At 54.3% G+C, this 16,704-nt stretch overlaps 4 protein-coding genes and 1 non-coding gene across 5 annotated transcripts; 1 reads left to right on the top strand and 4 right to left on the bottom strand.

Annotated features, from left to right (window-relative positions):
- Nucleotides 1-19: 19 nt before the first annotated feature.
- On the bottom strand, nucleotides 20-2,612 carry BZA05DRAFT_31276 (uncharacterized protein). The gene is made up of 6 exons (XM_051480341.1): nucleotides 2,311-2,612; nucleotides 1,881-2,084; nucleotides 1,674-1,748; nucleotides 1,495-1,537; nucleotides 1,396-1,428; nucleotides 20-1,347 (listed from the first exon to the last, which is right to left on the bottom strand). The coding sequence occupies exons 1-6, from the start codon at nucleotides 2,485-2,487 to the stop codon at nucleotides 122-124; spliced, it is 1,758 nt and encodes a 585-aa protein (XP_051340095.1). The 5' UTR covers nucleotides 2,488-2,612; the 3' UTR covers nucleotides 20-121.
- A 5,196-nt stretch (nucleotides 2,613-7,808) lies between these two features.
- On the bottom strand, nucleotides 7,809-9,653 carry BZA05DRAFT_31171 (kinase-like domain-containing protein). The gene is made up of 5 exons (XM_051480338.1): nucleotides 9,032-9,653; nucleotides 8,684-8,975; nucleotides 8,496-8,626; nucleotides 8,188-8,432; nucleotides 7,809-8,134 (listed from the first exon to the last, which is right to left on the bottom strand). Exons 1-5 carry the CDS (start codon nucleotides 9,551-9,553, stop codon nucleotides 8,008-8,010), a joined length of 1,317 nt encoding a protein of 438 aa, XP_051340094.1. The 5' UTR covers nucleotides 9,554-9,653; the 3' UTR covers nucleotides 7,809-8,007.
- Nucleotides 9,654-12,362: 2,709 nt separating this feature from the next.
- Nucleotides 12,363-12,843, bottom strand: BZA05DRAFT_396279 (uncharacterized protein). The gene has a single exon (XM_051483514.1). It carries the CDS (start codon nucleotides 12,809-12,811, stop codon nucleotides 12,455-12,457), a length of 357 nt encoding a protein of 118 aa, XP_051340093.1. The 5' UTR covers nucleotides 12,812-12,843; the 3' UTR covers nucleotides 12,363-12,454.
- Nucleotides 12,844-14,456: 1,613 nt separating this feature from the next.
- Nucleotides 14,457-16,090, top strand: BZA05DRAFT_336508 (eukaryotic and archaeal DNA primase, large subunit-domain-containing protein; the record flags this gene model as incomplete). The annotated part of the gene is made up of 2 exons (XM_051480808.1): nucleotides 14,457-14,628; nucleotides 14,700-16,090. The coding sequence occupies 2 exons, from the start codon at nucleotides 14,457-14,459 to the stop codon at nucleotides 16,088-16,090; spliced, it is 1,563 nt and encodes a 520-aa protein (XP_051340092.1).
- Nucleotides 16,091-16,202: 112 nt separating this feature from the next.
- BZA05DRAFT_t156 lies at nucleotides 16,203-16,283 on the bottom strand. The gene has a single exon. It is a non-coding gene; the product is annotated as a tRNA-Gly (tRNA).
- Nucleotides 16,284-16,704: the final 421 nt, after the last annotated feature.

The raw sequence follows: 16,704 nt of genomic DNA, 5'->3' as shown, positions 1-16,704 counted from the left end.
AGCAAAAAAAAACCTGCGGGTCGAGCAGGCTTTGTAAAGAAAAGAAGGAAGAAATGAGACCCAATAGAACTAAAATGCCACCTCCCGTCGTAACACCTCGCTTTTTTGTTTTCCACCAGGGCTAACAGGCGGCAACAGCCTTGAGGATGGGGTACAGTGCTTGGGCATCCGTCTGCTCCTCAGTCTGCTCCTCGGTCGGTTTGTTATCGCCCTCAGTCTGTTCCGCATCCGGGGCGTCGCCCATCGTATGGTCCTCCTCCTCGGCTGCCTCAGCAGCCATTGCTTCAGCCTTGATCTGCAACTCGTCGTCGCCGTGCTTTTCGCGCTCATCCTCCTTCTGCAGTAACTCCTTAATGTAGCTTCTCAGGTTGTTGATGATCTCTGAATGCGAAGTCTTCTCGGCTTGGTCCTCAGCAAGAGCACCAAGGGACGGGTCAATCATCGAATCGCTGAGCTCATCCTTCGCGTCCTCGAACTCTATTCCAACTTCCTTTGCCTTCCGCAACACGCCAACAGGGTAACGACGAGCCTCATTGGACTCGAAATTGGTGCCGAGCGACGATGCGGGAGCCGACGAAACCGGCGCCGAGTATCCTCCACCGACTTCACCGCTCGAGACGGCAGTCGGCAAACTCGGGTACATCGATGCAGTGGAAGTCTGGGGGGAGACTTGCTGCGGCGATTGGTTAACGGGCGAGTGCGAAGTCGTATAGTTCGACTGGGGCGGTGTCAGTGCAGCCGTTCCCGAGTTCTGCTGGCCCATAGGCGCCGGGGGAGCTCCGTCATGCTGTTGATTTGACTGAGGTCCCTGGCCGTTCGGCGTGTGTGGCGATTGACTGGCCTGGGCGCGGAATTGGAATTGCTGACCAGAGCTGTCGTACACATTCGCGGAGAGCTGTGTCAAGAAGTGATCCGCATCGATCAGGTCTTGCTTGGTGCGTAACGATGGGAGAGTGTATGTCTGAGGACCTCCATTGCTAGCGGGAGCGGTGACGGTGGCAGAACCACTGAAGTCGATACCCTCACCAGTGGTGGAGGGAGCAGAAAACTGCAGAGCCGTAAGGCGCTGAGCCATCGCGCCATCGTAGACAGGCTGGATCTTGTGACGTTTCGCATCCTCAAAGAACTGATCCACTCCGTCGAATGACCGTTTCTTAGCGCCCTGTTGTTCCTGGTGATGTTGATGTTGCTGTTGGGCAGCCTGTGCAGCCTGTGCAGCTTGTGCTTGAGCGGCGGCCGCCTGTGCAGCTTGGGCGATGACTTCCTGGCCAGTCTGCGAGGAATGAGGGTAGTAGTAGACACCACCACTGCTCTGAGGCGCATTGTTGGGGTAGTAGCTTCCAAGGCCTGGCACGCCGTGAGAGGGAATCCCAGCCATTCCATGGTGCAAAATACCGTAGTATGCTTGTGCAGCAGTGGCAGCTAATGCTGTGGAGAAGTCAGCAGACGGTTCCCACCCGGGGCCGATACCAAAATCGGTGGTGGGAGGCCTACGTTGCATACCAACACCCGTGGCGTACTGTCCGTGCATGTTTCCCTATCGCGACATGTGAGTATTTCGAAGACAAGATGAGCACGTGTGGGTGCGATAGGTGATGGATGAGTGTGACATCATAGTGGTGATTATGATGGAGAGGGAGAGAGGGACGGAGAGAGAGTGAGAGAGTACTGACCGTAACTCCAGATTGACGTCTTCCGGTCCCGTCGGGCTCGGGACTGCGTAGAAGGACGGAATCGTCCGCGTGCGTCTGTTCAACATGCCGACGATAAATCGAAGGTCAGCCTAAGAACTAACAAAACTTCCGGGCGCAGATGAAGCAAGCGCAAGGGAAGGAACAACAGGATTTTCCCAAGGAAAATCAGACGAGCAGACTCCATACCTTCACGTGCTTCTTAAGATCTTGAGGCCTCTTAAACGCCTTCCCACAAAACTCGCATTTGTGCGGCTTCAATGGTACATGCACACGAATGTGCGATGTGATGTGGTCGCGCTTTACTGTGGTAGTCCTACATGCGCCCCACGCACAAGTCAAGCAGAGATTGTTGGTGCTCTTTCTTCCAACGTGGATATCACAAAGATGGTTCTGTACGCGAACGCAAAATAAATATCGTCAGCCGAGAGCGCTCAAGCAAAGGCAGAGAGAGAGAGAGTCAAAGGCTTGGTATCTGTAGAAAAGGCAGCGCCGAGCCTTCTCTATCGCTCATCCTCATTTTCCCATCGAATGATCCAATCCCTTCTTTCTTTCTTTTCCAACGTCGCCTCGCCAAGCTTCCTCGAAAACAACAGAAGAAAGAACAAGAACCACTTACGTATAGATCCTCCGCGGTGTCGAACTTTTCGCTGCAATTCGTCCACTGGCATGTCAAATTTTCGTCGCTTTTCGAACCACCCGACGGAGCCGACGATGGTGACGCGACCGCGGGAGCCTGGTGTGTAGGGACCTGCGCCTGTTGATGCTGCGACGCGGGACTCTCCGGGAGGGTCATGTTCGCCACGGCGGTTTGTAGCTGTGCAGTGGCCGACGGACCCGAGACGGGGGAGCCGGTTGCGGGGTTCGAGGGAGATGAGTTCTGCTGGACGGTGTTCGCAATGAACGTGTCCAGGGCGGAAGTTACGGACTCTATGGTGGCGGTAGTGTCGGGAATACTTTTAAAGTGGGGTGTTGATTCCTCCGGTAGTGGAGGGGGGGTGGGGTTTTTGGAGGGGGAGGGTTGGAAAGAAAGTGTGTTGTCGCGAGATGTTAACCGGCGGACAGACAAGTGTGCGCGAACTAATATCAGGAGGTATCAGATGTTGGGGTTATCCGCGAACAACGGGAGGGGCGTGGTGGTGGTAGTGGTGGTAGTGGATGGTGGTTGGTGGTAGTTGGTGGTGTGGGAGTGAGGGTGTGAGTGGGAGTTGGGATGGAGGGGGAGGTTTAGTTTTCGGCGGAGACGGAAGGCGGCGACGGAGCGATGGGAGAGAGAGGAAGAGGAGGCGAGAGGCGAGAGGCGAGAAGGCGGAAAGATCACAGGGACGGGGGAAGGATGATGCTATGTAGTAATGTGGAGGTGCTACCGGAAGGTAGAGACAATTCGACACCACTACTCAGCGACCTGTGGGGCAAAAGGCGGCGAACGACGAAGGGAGAACAGGTGATCTGGGTGCCGAGTGTGCGAACCTGGATGGACCTGAGCGAACGAACGTCGCGGACGGGACGACGGCAGCAAGTGTGCGGTTGTGTCGCGAGGGTTTCTCGAAGTGTAGCTGCACCGGCACGGCGCAGGTACTGCAACTGATGCTGATGCTGATACGGAGCCGGAAGTTGCCTTGCGAGCGGGAGGGTGAGTAAGTCGGCAAGGGAGGACGTTTACTTTGCGGTGGCCGGCGGAGGTGTCTTTCGTAATCCGGGGGCAGGCAGACAGGTATAAATACAAGTACGAGTACAGGCAGCCGATTGCGGGGAGGAGATTCTTCGCGATCGAAGGGTGGGGCGCGAGCAGTGCAGCGGTGGTGGTGGCAGCGAAGTGAAGGGAGAAGAAGGAGGCAGAGGGCTCGGAGGAGCGAGAGCGATGGATATAGAAGGAGCGGCTATACAGGACCTACTTCCTTACATGTGCGTTCCCTGGAAGATGGCTGGATGGCTGGCGGGCTGTGGTCGAAAGCGGGCGAGTTTTGGGTTGTGTAGCGGGGAGTTGAATGTCGGTGTCGAAAGTGAAGATAATGACGATGCTGATGATGCCGATGATGACAAGGCGCAATGGCGAGCAACCACTGAAGCGGAAAAGACCGCAATCTCGAGCGAGCTCACAGGTGTTCGAGGACCCGCAACGTCTTGGATACATCTACCATCTCCTGTCGAATCGAAACAGCTACATACTTCCGCAGTCCGTATGATCCCAGAGCTATGTATCTACACGATGCGGGTATGTACTATACCTACGCACACATCACCAACCACCACCACCAAAATCCAACACACCGCGGCGAGAGGACACACTCCCATTCCCACTCCGAAAGAGAGCCAGAGCAACACCACACCCTCAATTCCCCCCCGAAATCAAACGATTCGTGAGGAGTAAGTGACGCCCAGCCAAAGCCAAGCCACGCCATGCCTTGCCCAGCTTTGCCCAGCCACGCCGAGCCATGTTCATTGTCGCCAAGCCGCGGTGGCCAATCACACTTGTTTCCGGACCCCCCTCATGTGCAATCAGATTATCTATTGCGGCCAAGCCGGCCAAGCTGGGTTCCTGCCTGTCCCGTTCGTTTCCTCCCCACCTCCCCCCTCCCTCAAACCCAAAGGCAAACTGCTTGAAAAGATGGCTGAGCCGATGCGGTCGATAGATGAAGCTTCTCTTCAGCCTCTTCCCTTCCTTCCTTCCTTCCCGCCGCGAACCCCCCTCCCTGCCCACTCCCCACCCCCCACCTCCCCTCGTGCCCGCCCTGTGAGGTACACAGATCGGCCCAGACCTGCGGAACGGCTCAATCCCCATCTCAAGTCAGTCCCGCACATGTATCTAGCTCCTCCGGGGCACAGTAGGTACTCTAGATACTCTATAGACTCTACTCTAACCCCACGCACGCCCTTTTTTTCCAAAAAGCTTCAACGCATATATGTACTACTGTAACTTGTAACCATCACGGCAACGGCCATGTGTATAATTGGGGGCTGTGCAGCCGACCACTTCCACCAACACCAGCACCGACACCGCTCCCCACTCTATCTATCTAGAGGAGACATGACTGAAACCGGGCCTCCCCCCCCATCCCCATCCCCATCCCCCCCTCCCTCCCCGTCCCCAAAGCCAAAGCCAAAGCCAAAGCCAAGAAAGTATGTAACCGTTGCCCGGACGCCAAAAAATCAAAAAATCCTCAAGGCGTATTTCCCCCTACTCCCTACTACGTTATACCTACTACGTTATACCCACTAGTTACTGCCTGCTTTCCTCTCAGGCTCTCACTAATCAGAGATTGCAGCTTGCTTGCTCTTCCTGTCCTCCGCCTCCCTCCCTCCCCCAACCCAACCAAGCGCCCAGACTGCAGACGCGTGTCCCCCCAAGGAATCGACTGCTCAGGTGCGAGGGAGGTGCTGGACTACATACGAGACTACGAGACTACCTAGTTACGCCTAGAGACCTAGAGAGAGAGAGGTTAATATACGAAAGGCTTGGTTGCCGTCTGGCATAGCATGACGGGCTGGTCTGGGTGGTATGGGAGATATGGTACATATGGTATGGTATGGGGTATGGTGACAGCCAGACAGCCAGCCAGACAGCCAGACAGCCAGCCAGCCAGCCAGCCAGTCGAGGATGTTGGGGTTACGCTGGGTTGGCTGGCTGGCTGGCTGGCTGTCGAGCGTCTGTTCTGTTCTGTTTGATTGATTATTGTGGCAAACGAACGACCGACCGAAGCAGGAGCTCTCTGACCGTTTTTGTCCAGACAGATTGGGCTGATGCCCGCCGAAGCTGCGGAACTCCTGGGCCCAGCTTGGGTTATGCACATACGGACAGGCTCCCTCCCCCATACATACCAAGAATCAAGACTGGACTGGGAACGGGCCCGCCCCGCCCGCCCCGCCCGCCCGCCCGCTCCTCTCCCTACTAGTAGTTACATAAATACAAGGCCCGCAGGCATTCCCCGTCGCGGGCGGGCCGGTTCCAGGAGTTCCAGGAGTTCCAGGAGTTCCAAGCATTGATACATACCTGGTGGGTAGGTATGACACCTGCTCAGTGCTCACCAGCAGCTGCTGAGCTGCAACTTCGGAACGATGGACTCGGTGGACATACCTATCATATCATATCATGTAGAAGGTATGTAAGTAGGGCATAATCGCGCCGCTGACAACTTCCATATCTTACATATCTACCATATCTACAATCAGCCCATCCATCCATCCCTCGTGTTCCGACATCCCACCGCAGAACCGTGTGTAACTATCTACATACCAAGCTTTCCTCCCTCACCGCCCGCCTCTCCTCCTGTGCTCGGAACACGTCATACGGCTGAGCTATAGGTACCTATGTGCCTACCTAGTTCCTTCCGTCATCGACATCGGCGAATAACGTGTGGTATTTCTCAGGCTCCAAGACTGTCTACATACCATTCTAGAACCTTCAACCACACACTTCCATGGGTTTGGCTTGTTGTGTTTGTACGTCACCCGAAAACCTCCAGCCTCCGGGAGCTGGGCGGAGATTCCGGATTCCATAGTTAGTGGTGGGATGGAGGTGCGGAATGAGGTGATACCTATCATCTATGGAGGAAGAAGAAGAAGAGGGAAGAGCAAAGTACCAGCGGGCAGTTGCGGTCGGTGATCTGCACATGGATATGAATGATATGTATCTATGATATGTACCGACAACTATCGGCCTGTGATATCGGTCTGTGATCCCCCCTCCCCCACGCACGCACGCATGGGAGTGGAGAGTGTAGAGTGGCGAGTGCTGGAGTATGCAGCGGCGTACCGACGGTATGCATAGAGTACCTACCGGCGAATCGTTGCAGTTCCCAATGGGGAACGGTATGGAGCACCATACGGTTCTCGGTCCCTCCGGTCAAGAGTAATCCACCACAGTCCCGAATTGGACGCCGATGCGGAACCTACGGTATGCACAGCCTCCCGGGCCTTTTCTGCCCACCCAGTACTCACCGCCCACTGCCACTGCCCACTGCCACTGCCTACTGCTCACTGCCCGCCCAGCCGCCCAGCCGCTCGCCCGGCAAGGCACGGCGGCACCTTTATGTATGTAAACTGTAGGCTGGCTACATAGGCTGTCTACATAGCGGGACCTTCTCGGCGTAAAGCCCAAAGCCCCCCCCTCCCTCCCCGCAGCACCGCCCCCACGCAGCGCCGGTGCCAGTGTCAGCGCCACGCGGTATATGCCCCGTCCAAGTTGTCTAAGATGTCCTGTCCGCAACCGAAGCCTGAAGGTTCCTGTGTGTAACTTGATATGCTTGCGGAAATCATTAGCCACCACTCCCGCACTCCCCGCAGTCCACCACTCCCCGCTCTCCGCCACTCCCCGCACTCTCCGCACTCCTCCACTCTCGCACGGAACTGGCAGTAACTAGAGTATATAGCAGAGACCGGAGCTCCGCTGACGCAGGCATAAACTATATGTACCATACCCAGGCCATCCGTATCATAAGCCTCCCGTAAGTCGACCAAAGTACTAGATCACTAGCTCAAGAGTCAAAATGTTTATCAAAATCCCTAAACAGAGTGCTACCCCATGAAGTAGAATACCTACAATACTACCCACTTATGACCGCACCTGTTCCCACTGCCATAACCACAAGACCACAGCAGGCATATCACAGAAGCCAGATCACAGGAAGAATATAGGAGGTTAAAGCTATCCCATTATTCCTAGTTACCTCAACCCCCATCTTACTCAGGTATTCTACCGAACTACCCATCATCATCATCGTCGTCATCATCACCATCCGTCACAAATTCAAGACTCAAGACTCAATACAAAAACCGAGCATCATCCATTGCCATTGCCACTGCCATTGCCATTCGCCGTCGTACTCTCCCGACATCCCATCATATTTTACCTACATCCCACTACACACTCCCCCCAAAAAAGACACAAACAAAGCAAAAGCAAAAGCAAAGCAAAGATGATATATAAGACGAGATAGCAGATAACATGACAAAAAAGATGTTTGGTATGACTTGACAGACAACTCACCTCCCCTCCCCGCAATTGTATCCCGCCAAAAACAACAAAACACACACAAAAAAAGGATCGAAGGTAGAAAAAAAACACCCACAGTGCTGTGATATCACTCAGACGCGATAACAAAAAGAAAAGAGAAGAAAAAAGGGATGACAAGGGAGGTAGAGCAAGCTGTCACGATAAAGAAGGAGAAGTAAAAAAAACCCCATACGACCCAAGATATCCAAAATTCATGCGGAAAAAAGAAACAGAAACAGAAAACCAAAAGCAGCAGTGCCCCAACAATAGATCCGTTTCGTATACGTCGTAGTCAGGATGAAGGGAGGGGGCGAGTCAGGGATCTCATTTCCAGTCCCACACTTGTGCGAGGAAATTCGCCATGTTGACCTTCTTGTGCTTCATTTCCATTATCCATGGGTGGTCCAACATCCTCCAAGGACTTGCTCGTCGTGCGGTATCCTTCTCGAGGCTATGTGGGTGTCAATATATGATCGGGACCAAATAAGTGACATGGAAACTCACCAGCACGAGATGAAGTACTTGAAGCCATCACTCCACTTGATCCCAAGCTCCGGCTCATCCTTGAGTTCGGGAATCGGCTGTCGGACGATGTAGGTGAGAAGATCGATCAGGCCAGCCCGTGCATGTCCGCTGCCCTCTTCCGTCTGACCGAAGGGGAATCGGTGCTGTGCCACCTCCAGCAGAGTAACACCCAGTGACCAAACATCGGAGGTGATTGTGTAAGAGAGGCCCTGGATTCGTTCCGGCTATGGAACACCCCAGTCAGTAAGGTCAAAGTTCCAGCACTCCCGGTAGCGGGGTACACATACTGCCATGTAGTAAGAGGTTCCGATGAACGTATCGGCATTGCCCTTGGAGCCGATGAGTTCGCCCGAGACACCGAAATCGCACAGCTTCACCTGCCCGGCCCGGGTAATGAGAATGTTCGACGGCTTGATATCTGAAGCGAAAGCGTTAGAGCCACAACTATCATATTCGGGACCAAAATAATCCCCACCTCTGTGAATAATCTTCCGTGCACTCAGATATGTGAGGCCCTCCAAAACGCCCTCAGCACATTTCCCCAAGACTTTCTCCCCAGTTCGCCCTCCCAGCTTCTTGACTTCCCGGTAGATGCTATCCAGGGAGCCTCCCTCGCAGAACTCCATCGCAATTGATATTGTGCCGGAGGTGATATCTGTGAATGCTCCGTAGTACTTGCAGATATATGGTGACGAACATTCCCTATTGAAGTTGAGCTCGCGGAAGATCTGCTTTCGCACTTCCGGTGTAGGATCTGTGGTTATGACCTCGAGTGAATATTAGCATCTTTGCAGCATGCCCATAAAGCAGAGCGATAACAAACTTTCAAAGCGAACACCGTCTTTCCTCCTCTCAGCGTACACCTCGTGACCGCACCTCCGGCGCCCTCTCCCAGACTTCCAAGCTCAATGATACGGCCGGTTTCCCTAGCCTTCTTCCAGCCCTCAACGGGCAGCAGCTCGACATCCATACTCTCGTAGTCCACATTCTCGTCTGGCACCTTATTGTCGAGATCGTCCAAGGCGCTGTTCCCATTTGTAGGCTTCGGATCGTTCGGGGATCCGCGCACTTGGTTTCGCAGGCCCATGGCAAAGCTCAACGCAGAGTACTGGCTAGTTGCAGACTGTGGAACATTTCCTCCGGCCTGTGCCCGCGGCTGCGGGGTTGCCAGCTTCAGTAGAGGGGGGCCACGACGTCCGGGGACCGGACCCATGCCATTGGCGGGGGCGGCGGGAGCACTCCCGGGGATCGCAAGGCCGAGCCGGGGAACTCCTCGTGCGCCGCCAGCTCGCGGAGAGTTGATCGGTGCTGGCCTAAGAAATGGTGGTGGTGCCGGAGTGGACATCGTAATAGAGGCGAAGGGGGGCGATGTGGGATAGGGTTACAAAGGCTGCCTATGTGAGGCGGTCCGGTTCAAAAACGTGGGAGGGCAGTGGCCTTATAAACTCGACAGATGTGTGGGCGGAGCGAACGTTCTTGGACGATCAGCAAAATGCCCACCCGCTCATCGGCCGCCGTTCTATCCATGGTGGCGACGGTTACACAAAGCCAGGGGGTGGGGAGGAGAAGGCTTTTACCTTTTCAGCTGACTCAAGAACGACAGAATGTACAGACGCTCCGTAATATTGTTGCTTCTCACAAGCAGATGTGTGGGTTATCGCGACGCAGTTCCACTCCCTCCAGCAGGGATAACGGACGTGTTGCGTGGTCGGGAAAGTAGTGCGGGCGGCGAGCTTAGTGAGGGGTGGCAGTCGACTTTAGTTAGAGCCGGGAGCTCAGAGCAGCCGGCCGGCACGTATATATGGGAGAGATTGTATCGTAAGAATGCTTCTCCACCGGCAGTGGTACGATGGGTGGACGGTGGTGTTGTGGCCGGCCTTGCGGTGGGTAGTTGCGGCCGTGAGATTGGGGGAGGGGGGCCGATGGGGAAGAGGAAGTGGAGTTTAGGAGGAGGATGAGGTTGTCGAGTTTCCGCAATATCTCAAAGGTTTAAAAAGTACACAGAAAGATCGGTACGAGGACGTGGGATCCTCAGTGATGGAGGTGGGAAGAGTCCTAAAGATGTTCAGAGCAAGCGGAGGAGCAGAGGCAGAGGAGGGGTATTGCCCAGTGTTGTACTCTAGTTGGCTGGGATCGTTAGGGGGGGGATGGGTTCGCTGGGTTGTGTCAGACCGAAGCGCGAAGCAGGCGTGAGGCTGTCGGCAGTGCTCCCTGCTAGGTTAAAAGTCATGGAGAATTTGGGCCGCTTTTCGGGAGTACGGGGAATCGGAGGCCATCTAAGGTTGGACACCGTGATCCCGCATCCTCTCCCTCAGTGCAAGTGTGCAGCCAAGTATGTACTTACTTGCTTCAAGTAGTTATGGGAACCGAGTTGGCCGATTATCATTTCTTCAGCGACATTTCTAGCCACAAGACTTGGTGCCAAGGATTGCACAGCATCAGGAGTGGAGAGAGCTGGAGATTCAGACCTGCAACACCTTTCCAGGTTTGCGTGGACGACGATTTTCTCACGTCTTCTGGCCCCACGGGGATGCGACTTCTCGCCCTGCGCGTTCTCAATACCATCACTTCGAACAGCCCCAAATTTCCGAAAGTAATGCACTTGGCTAACTACTCCGACCAGTTTCTCCGAAGGCGCTTACGTACATACAATAATGTCCAGCATGCTTCGCCTACCGTCGCCGTCCGCAAGAGCGTGCGAAGTCTGTGTGAAAGTCATTCGCCACTTTCGTGGGATGGCTGGCTATCACTGTGCCTTCGTCGGTGGCCATTGGGCTTGCATTGGTGGCCCGCATCCGAATGGCACGTCTTGCCATACACTCGATAGCGCATCACAACTCTCCGATGATGCGAGAGCGGACGTACGGGTGGGTAAGCTGGCTGATGCCTCCTATATGCTGCCTAGGATGTTCATTTCCTAAGGCAAAGGAGAACGACGATTGGGGTTGCTGGGCCTGTCTTCAACACATTCAGCAGATACATTAGTGAGCTCGACTCGTCGGCTGGTGAGGAGAGCAGCTGTCCATGAGGACTGTACGGCTCCCCTCCAGAGAGACAGCAATGAGGATATGCAGCCAGTCAATTCAGCCTTCCGCGAATGGATGTCCTGGGAGTATCTCGAGTAGGTGTGTATCTCCTGTACGACGTCAAGGAGGAGGAGGAGGAGGAGGAGGGTGTGCTAGCGACGAATGAATCGAGATCAGGAAATGCTGTGATGGATGCAAGCCAATGAGTTTTCGAAGTCTATGGCAGGTCTGAAGATGACTTTAACTGGGTTCGAGGGCATAGCCCACATATTTGCATACCATGCCGATAATTATATATAGCACTCGCTTTACACCTGCAGTGACCGTTACGGCCCGGATTTTGCCATCAGTGCTTCATCATTGACGGAGTAGTGTACAGGTGTCGTCCCGCAAAAATGTTTGTTTCACGGTCAGCCCGGATGATCCTTGGGACATTGTCAGACGTCAAGCATACAAAGTTGAAACTACTAGTCAGCATGTTTTACGGTGATGCTGTGCCATTCGACAAGGACGTTCGCCCATATCATGGCCTCTAACTACGCCAGGAAGAGTTCCAATGTATGTACCTGATGTCGATGGCGGAATAGAATACTCAAGGCGACATGTTTCCTTCAGACTCGCTCAACAGATATCTCGTCTGCCAAGTTGTATATTGCCCAGTCCCTATATGGTAGCCCGAGCCCAATAAACAAGTTCCAGTGCTTTCTCCGTTGTCCCATATCGTAGAGAGCATCACTGGTTCCAGACACGCAGATGCGCAGAACCTTCAGGTACCGTAGCATCAGCAAATTTCTTCATGGATCCCGAAGGCGTTGTCTCCTACATTTTCGTGATGAATATTCGCAACACACCAGCGTTGGGTTTGAAGCAAGCTAGGTAAGCGGCCCTAAACATGGAATTTCTATTCATAGCGCCGACGCCTACCTGCGGGAGGCCTACCCCCGCGGCTCGGACATGCGAGAACTTAGATTCTTAGAAGGAAGCTCCCCCACAGCCGCACTTGAATCTTGGCGTCTGCCGCAGTTTATAATTAGAGGTGTTTAGCCGCAGCGTGGCATGCTGTGGTTTAAACATAAAAACGACTTCACGGCGGCGCGGATTCGAGGTCGTATATTGTACGCCTGTGAAATCTAGCGAACAACCCGGGTTTATGTGATCGACTCAAGGACATGTGGGCGTACTCTAGTTCTCTAGCGAGGATTCCGAGTGCAGTGCCGGTATCATACAATTGTAGAAGACCTATCTCCAAACCCATCTCTGGAGTCCAGCCGTTTCATCCGCACCAATTTTTCTCGAAGACCGTTACGACGACGGACTGCGGCTGAGATGTGGTCTAGTTGCAACGCCCTACTAGGTAGTAGAGTACCAATATACATAAAATGTTTCGATGGTGGGGGGTTCTTTGTTGATGTTCTGTCGTGGGAAGGGCTCTTTGTTCGGTTCACCGGACGCATCCACCTTAGGGCGCTGACAGTGGACACTGCCTCTTGAATCTTGACGCAGTACGGTACGGCCTCATGCTCGAGCTCCAGACACCAACATCCATCGGCCATACACATCACAGCGACCGCGATCATTCCCGGTTCTAGTACGTAGCAGTGCTGACAGGAGCACCGAAGATAGAAGGGTAGGATGATGGGAATCGGAACCAGGGCCTAAGCCCCTCCACCCGAAACCTCGAAGCGCCGACAAATTCGGCGCTATTTTTAGCTATCCAGATTCCAGCGCAGGGCGCTTATTTCAGATGTCTGATGCACCCCGCAGTTATCCATGCTCTAAATAGTGGCCGCTTTTCGGCCCTTGAATCGACAACTTTCATCCGCTTTAGGTCTACTTAGCCCCATCGCTACCGGGGAATATTTTCAAGATGCATGTGGTTGGGATTGCAGCGAGGCGGCAGAGTAAAGTCGCGGAAAACCCAGAGGATGAGCGGACACCCACTAGCATCAAGCCAACAACCTCGATCGAGACCGGCCTGGATCATGATCGCCAGCGGAAAACAGATATAACGGCGCAAGTGGCGGTGGCAGCGGTGAATGGAGGTTAGTAGCGGCGGAGCGAGAGATTGCGGAATTGAGTAGTTAAACCCGACACTTTCTTCTGATCAAGAGCGGTGGGTTTAGTTGGGGGTACATAGAACAAACCCACGATTACGGATACGCTCATCACGGTCACGTACCATCGCACCAGCTTCCATGGTGGATTTGCAAGCTCGCTAGCCAACTCCCGCGTAAGTGCGTGGTATTTACCTCGACGGTAGACCTACAAGCTGAAAGGCCGGCCCGAACACTCGGCAATCAGTGCACCTGACGACCAAGATGTGAACGTCATGTTGCATCTGCTCTGGAAGTCCGGGTACACCGGTAACCGAAAGGCAGCATGGTGATCCACTTGCGTGCCTCAACAATCAACAGGCGTAGGCGTATGTAACCTATATCCCAACCCGTGCTGCACGGTGAGCAGCAGGTGATGTAGTCGTCGAGCGCACTGGCTGCCATATTTACTACTTCCTAACTTAACCGTGGTAGTCAGAAGGAGTTTCCCCCGACAGCAAAGTTGATTCCCCAAAATCCTATGAACAGGCACAACACTCAGGATCTTTAGTCGAGGCGCTTTAGTCGCTACTCCACTCTTTGCTCTCTGGGTGCCTGTAGCTCTTCTCGTTTATCCCCGAGACGCGTGGGGCCGTTAATTGCAGCCTGCAAATTCCTTCACTTTCCGGAATGCTGGTATGCTGTCATCCCAGTAGAAAACTGCATAGGTGTCGCGGTTCTTCGTACATGGTGAGTGATTACTCATGAGTGGCCCTCTACCAATGTCAAAGGTGTATAAGCATCTTCACCAGCAACCAAGGGGCGATCTGCTTGTTTCACTCCTGTCTGTCGGTAATTTATTTACGGGTAGACTGCTAGTTTGTTTGTTTAATCATTGATTGCATGTGATCTTAGTACACACTCAGCTATCATGGCAATAGACACCGTCTGCAGTCCGGCTATAGACCCGATAGGGTCCCGAAACCCGGCTCGATGCAGCAGCCTCCGATATGGGCCTTCGGGGGTGCCGGCGGGACGCAAAGGATATGGCGTAGCGGGTGATAAGATATGACTCACATAAGCTCCGTCTTGGCGAACGCGTTCCCCTTGACCAAGAATCTACTCAACGCGTCCTCACTCCCAAGGGCCAATTCTTCACCAAAACCCAAAACACCAAACACCACACACGATGTTCCGTCAAGAGCAGTTCAAGAAGGCGTCCGCCACAAAAAAGCACTTCAGCAACACTACGGTTTACCTCAAGAGCGACTACCCGCATCGCCTGAACTTTTACACCTCGCCTCCGACTGCCGAAGTAACTCTCGACCAGTTTGAGCAATGGGCCATTGATCGTCTGCGGGGTAATGAATTGTCCTCGAACTGCACTGCGGAAAAGGTGGGTGGAAGCATGCTAACGTAATGGTTGGAATAGTCCTGGAAGAAATCGAGACTTCACTCTACCGAAACAAATCCCCCGATGAGCTGAAGATTACTCTTGCCGCGCTGCTGAAAAAATACCTCCACCTCGACTCCAACTCCTCGCATTCCACGCAACTGCACGAGCAGCGGCAGAAAGACCACTATTCCCATTTCATCCTGCGTCTTGCATTCGCCCGTTCCGAAGACCTCCGACGACGTTTCTCTAAGGCGGAAACGATCCTCTTTAAGCACCGGTTCGAGAGCGATGACGGCAACGAGCGCACCGAATTCGTTGACAGCCTGGAGCTGGACTGGAAGCCGGTCTCCAACGAGGAGAAAGCCGCCCTGTCCCAGCAGCTGATTGCTACTTCCGGCGGAAAGAAACTGGACGATGGCTACTTCAAGGTTGACTGGGAGCGAGTTCCAGATCTGGTAGAGCAGCGACGAGTGTTTGTGCGTGCAGGAAAAGCGTACGTCCCATCGACGCTCCAAGTGTCCCTCGTGGTGGCGGAATTCACGAAAAAACTAGAACATGCCCTCGAGTTGACCGCACGGGCTCTGCCCCGACTCGACGAGGACGACCGACTCATCCCAATCCTAAATCACCTCTCCCTCGGCTTCACCGCACCGGAATACAACCCCTCCTCCGAGCTATCAATCCTTTCAGGCGCACCCATCACCGCAGCAGATGTCGAAGGCCTATCACAGCACTTCCCCGCATGCATGACGCACCTCCACCGAACACTGCGCAAGGCGAAGCACCTCAAGCATTTCGGGCGCCTGCAATACGGGCTGTTCCTCAAAGGCATAGGCCTCAGCGTGGAGGAAGCTTTGACGTTCTGGCGGACCGCATTCTCGAGCACGCCCAGCGAGAAATTCGACAAAGAGTACCGGTACAATGTCCGGCACTCCTTCGGCCTCGAGGGCCAGCGCAAAAACTACCGCGCAAAGTCCTGCCAGCAAATCCTGACCGAGACTCCCCCCGGAAACGGCGAGGCCCATGGATGCCCGTACCGACACTTCTCGCCGGAAAATCTCAACATGTTCCTTGCCCAGCAGATGGGCGTGAAGGATGCTGCCGTGCTGAGAGGCGTCACCCAGGACGTCGCCGTGACAAAGTTCCACATGGCTTGCAATCGTGTGTTCGAACACATACACCGTGAGGAAATTCGGAAGGCGAAGGAACAGGTATCGAACGGAGGACCGCCGGCGGTGCTCGAGACTATCATCCATCCGAACGAATACTTTGTCCGGAGTTGGGAGCTGAAGCATCCCGAGGCAATTGGCAAGACGGATGTTGGAGGAGGGGCGGGCACGCGGAGGGCTGGTGATAGGGTCGAAGTGGACACGATTAGTAGTCGTGGTGGTGGTGGTGGTGGTGGCGGCGATATGGAGATGATGTAGGGCGTTCGTAATATGGTGCTGTAGTGTAGGATACACTTTGTAATGATGCGTGGTGCTTCTCACGGTGTCTAATCTATCCCCCTTGAACTAGAGCAAAACAAAAGAAGAATCATGATTCAGCCGGGATTTGAACCCGGGTCGGGCGCAGAATGCTGGGTGGCAAGCGCCCATGATACCCCTACACTACTGAATCTGTGATGTCAGATGACCAGGCTTGAGGATAAGACCACAATACCCCGGAGCTCAGTCGTGCGCCGGAGTCTACACTTATCTGTCCGCTGTGTCCGCGGTCCGTCTGCTCCGTCTGCTCCGGTGCAACGGCGGCAGGCGGGAGACTCTCGCCCGCCGTGCGTGCCTACCTATGCCAGATCCCGATAGTTAGACTACCGCGAAGTTCCGCTACTCGATGCGGTGTACCTACCTGTTCGGAGGTTCTAGGCAGAAAGCGGAATCTTGGGAATCTGCAGCTGGGAGGGCCTGGGGCGGCGGGGCCCCTTGACTCAGATCACCGGAAGGGTTGACATCGATTGGATGAGCGGAGCCATCGCGAGACACGCCCTTGCCTTGCTAAGTGATGGTTGGAGTCACATGGGCTTGGTTGGCTAAGCGCGCTA

Source organism: Tricharina praecox, assembly GCF_024521635.1.
Source record: "Tricharina praecox strain CBS 144465 chromosome Unknown BZA05scaffold_10, whole genome shotgun sequence".
Lineage (NCBI taxonomy): Eukaryota > Fungi > Ascomycota > Pezizomycetes > Pezizales > Pyronemataceae > Tricharina > Tricharina praecox.
This window is presented reverse-complemented; position numbering and strand designations above follow the sequence as displayed.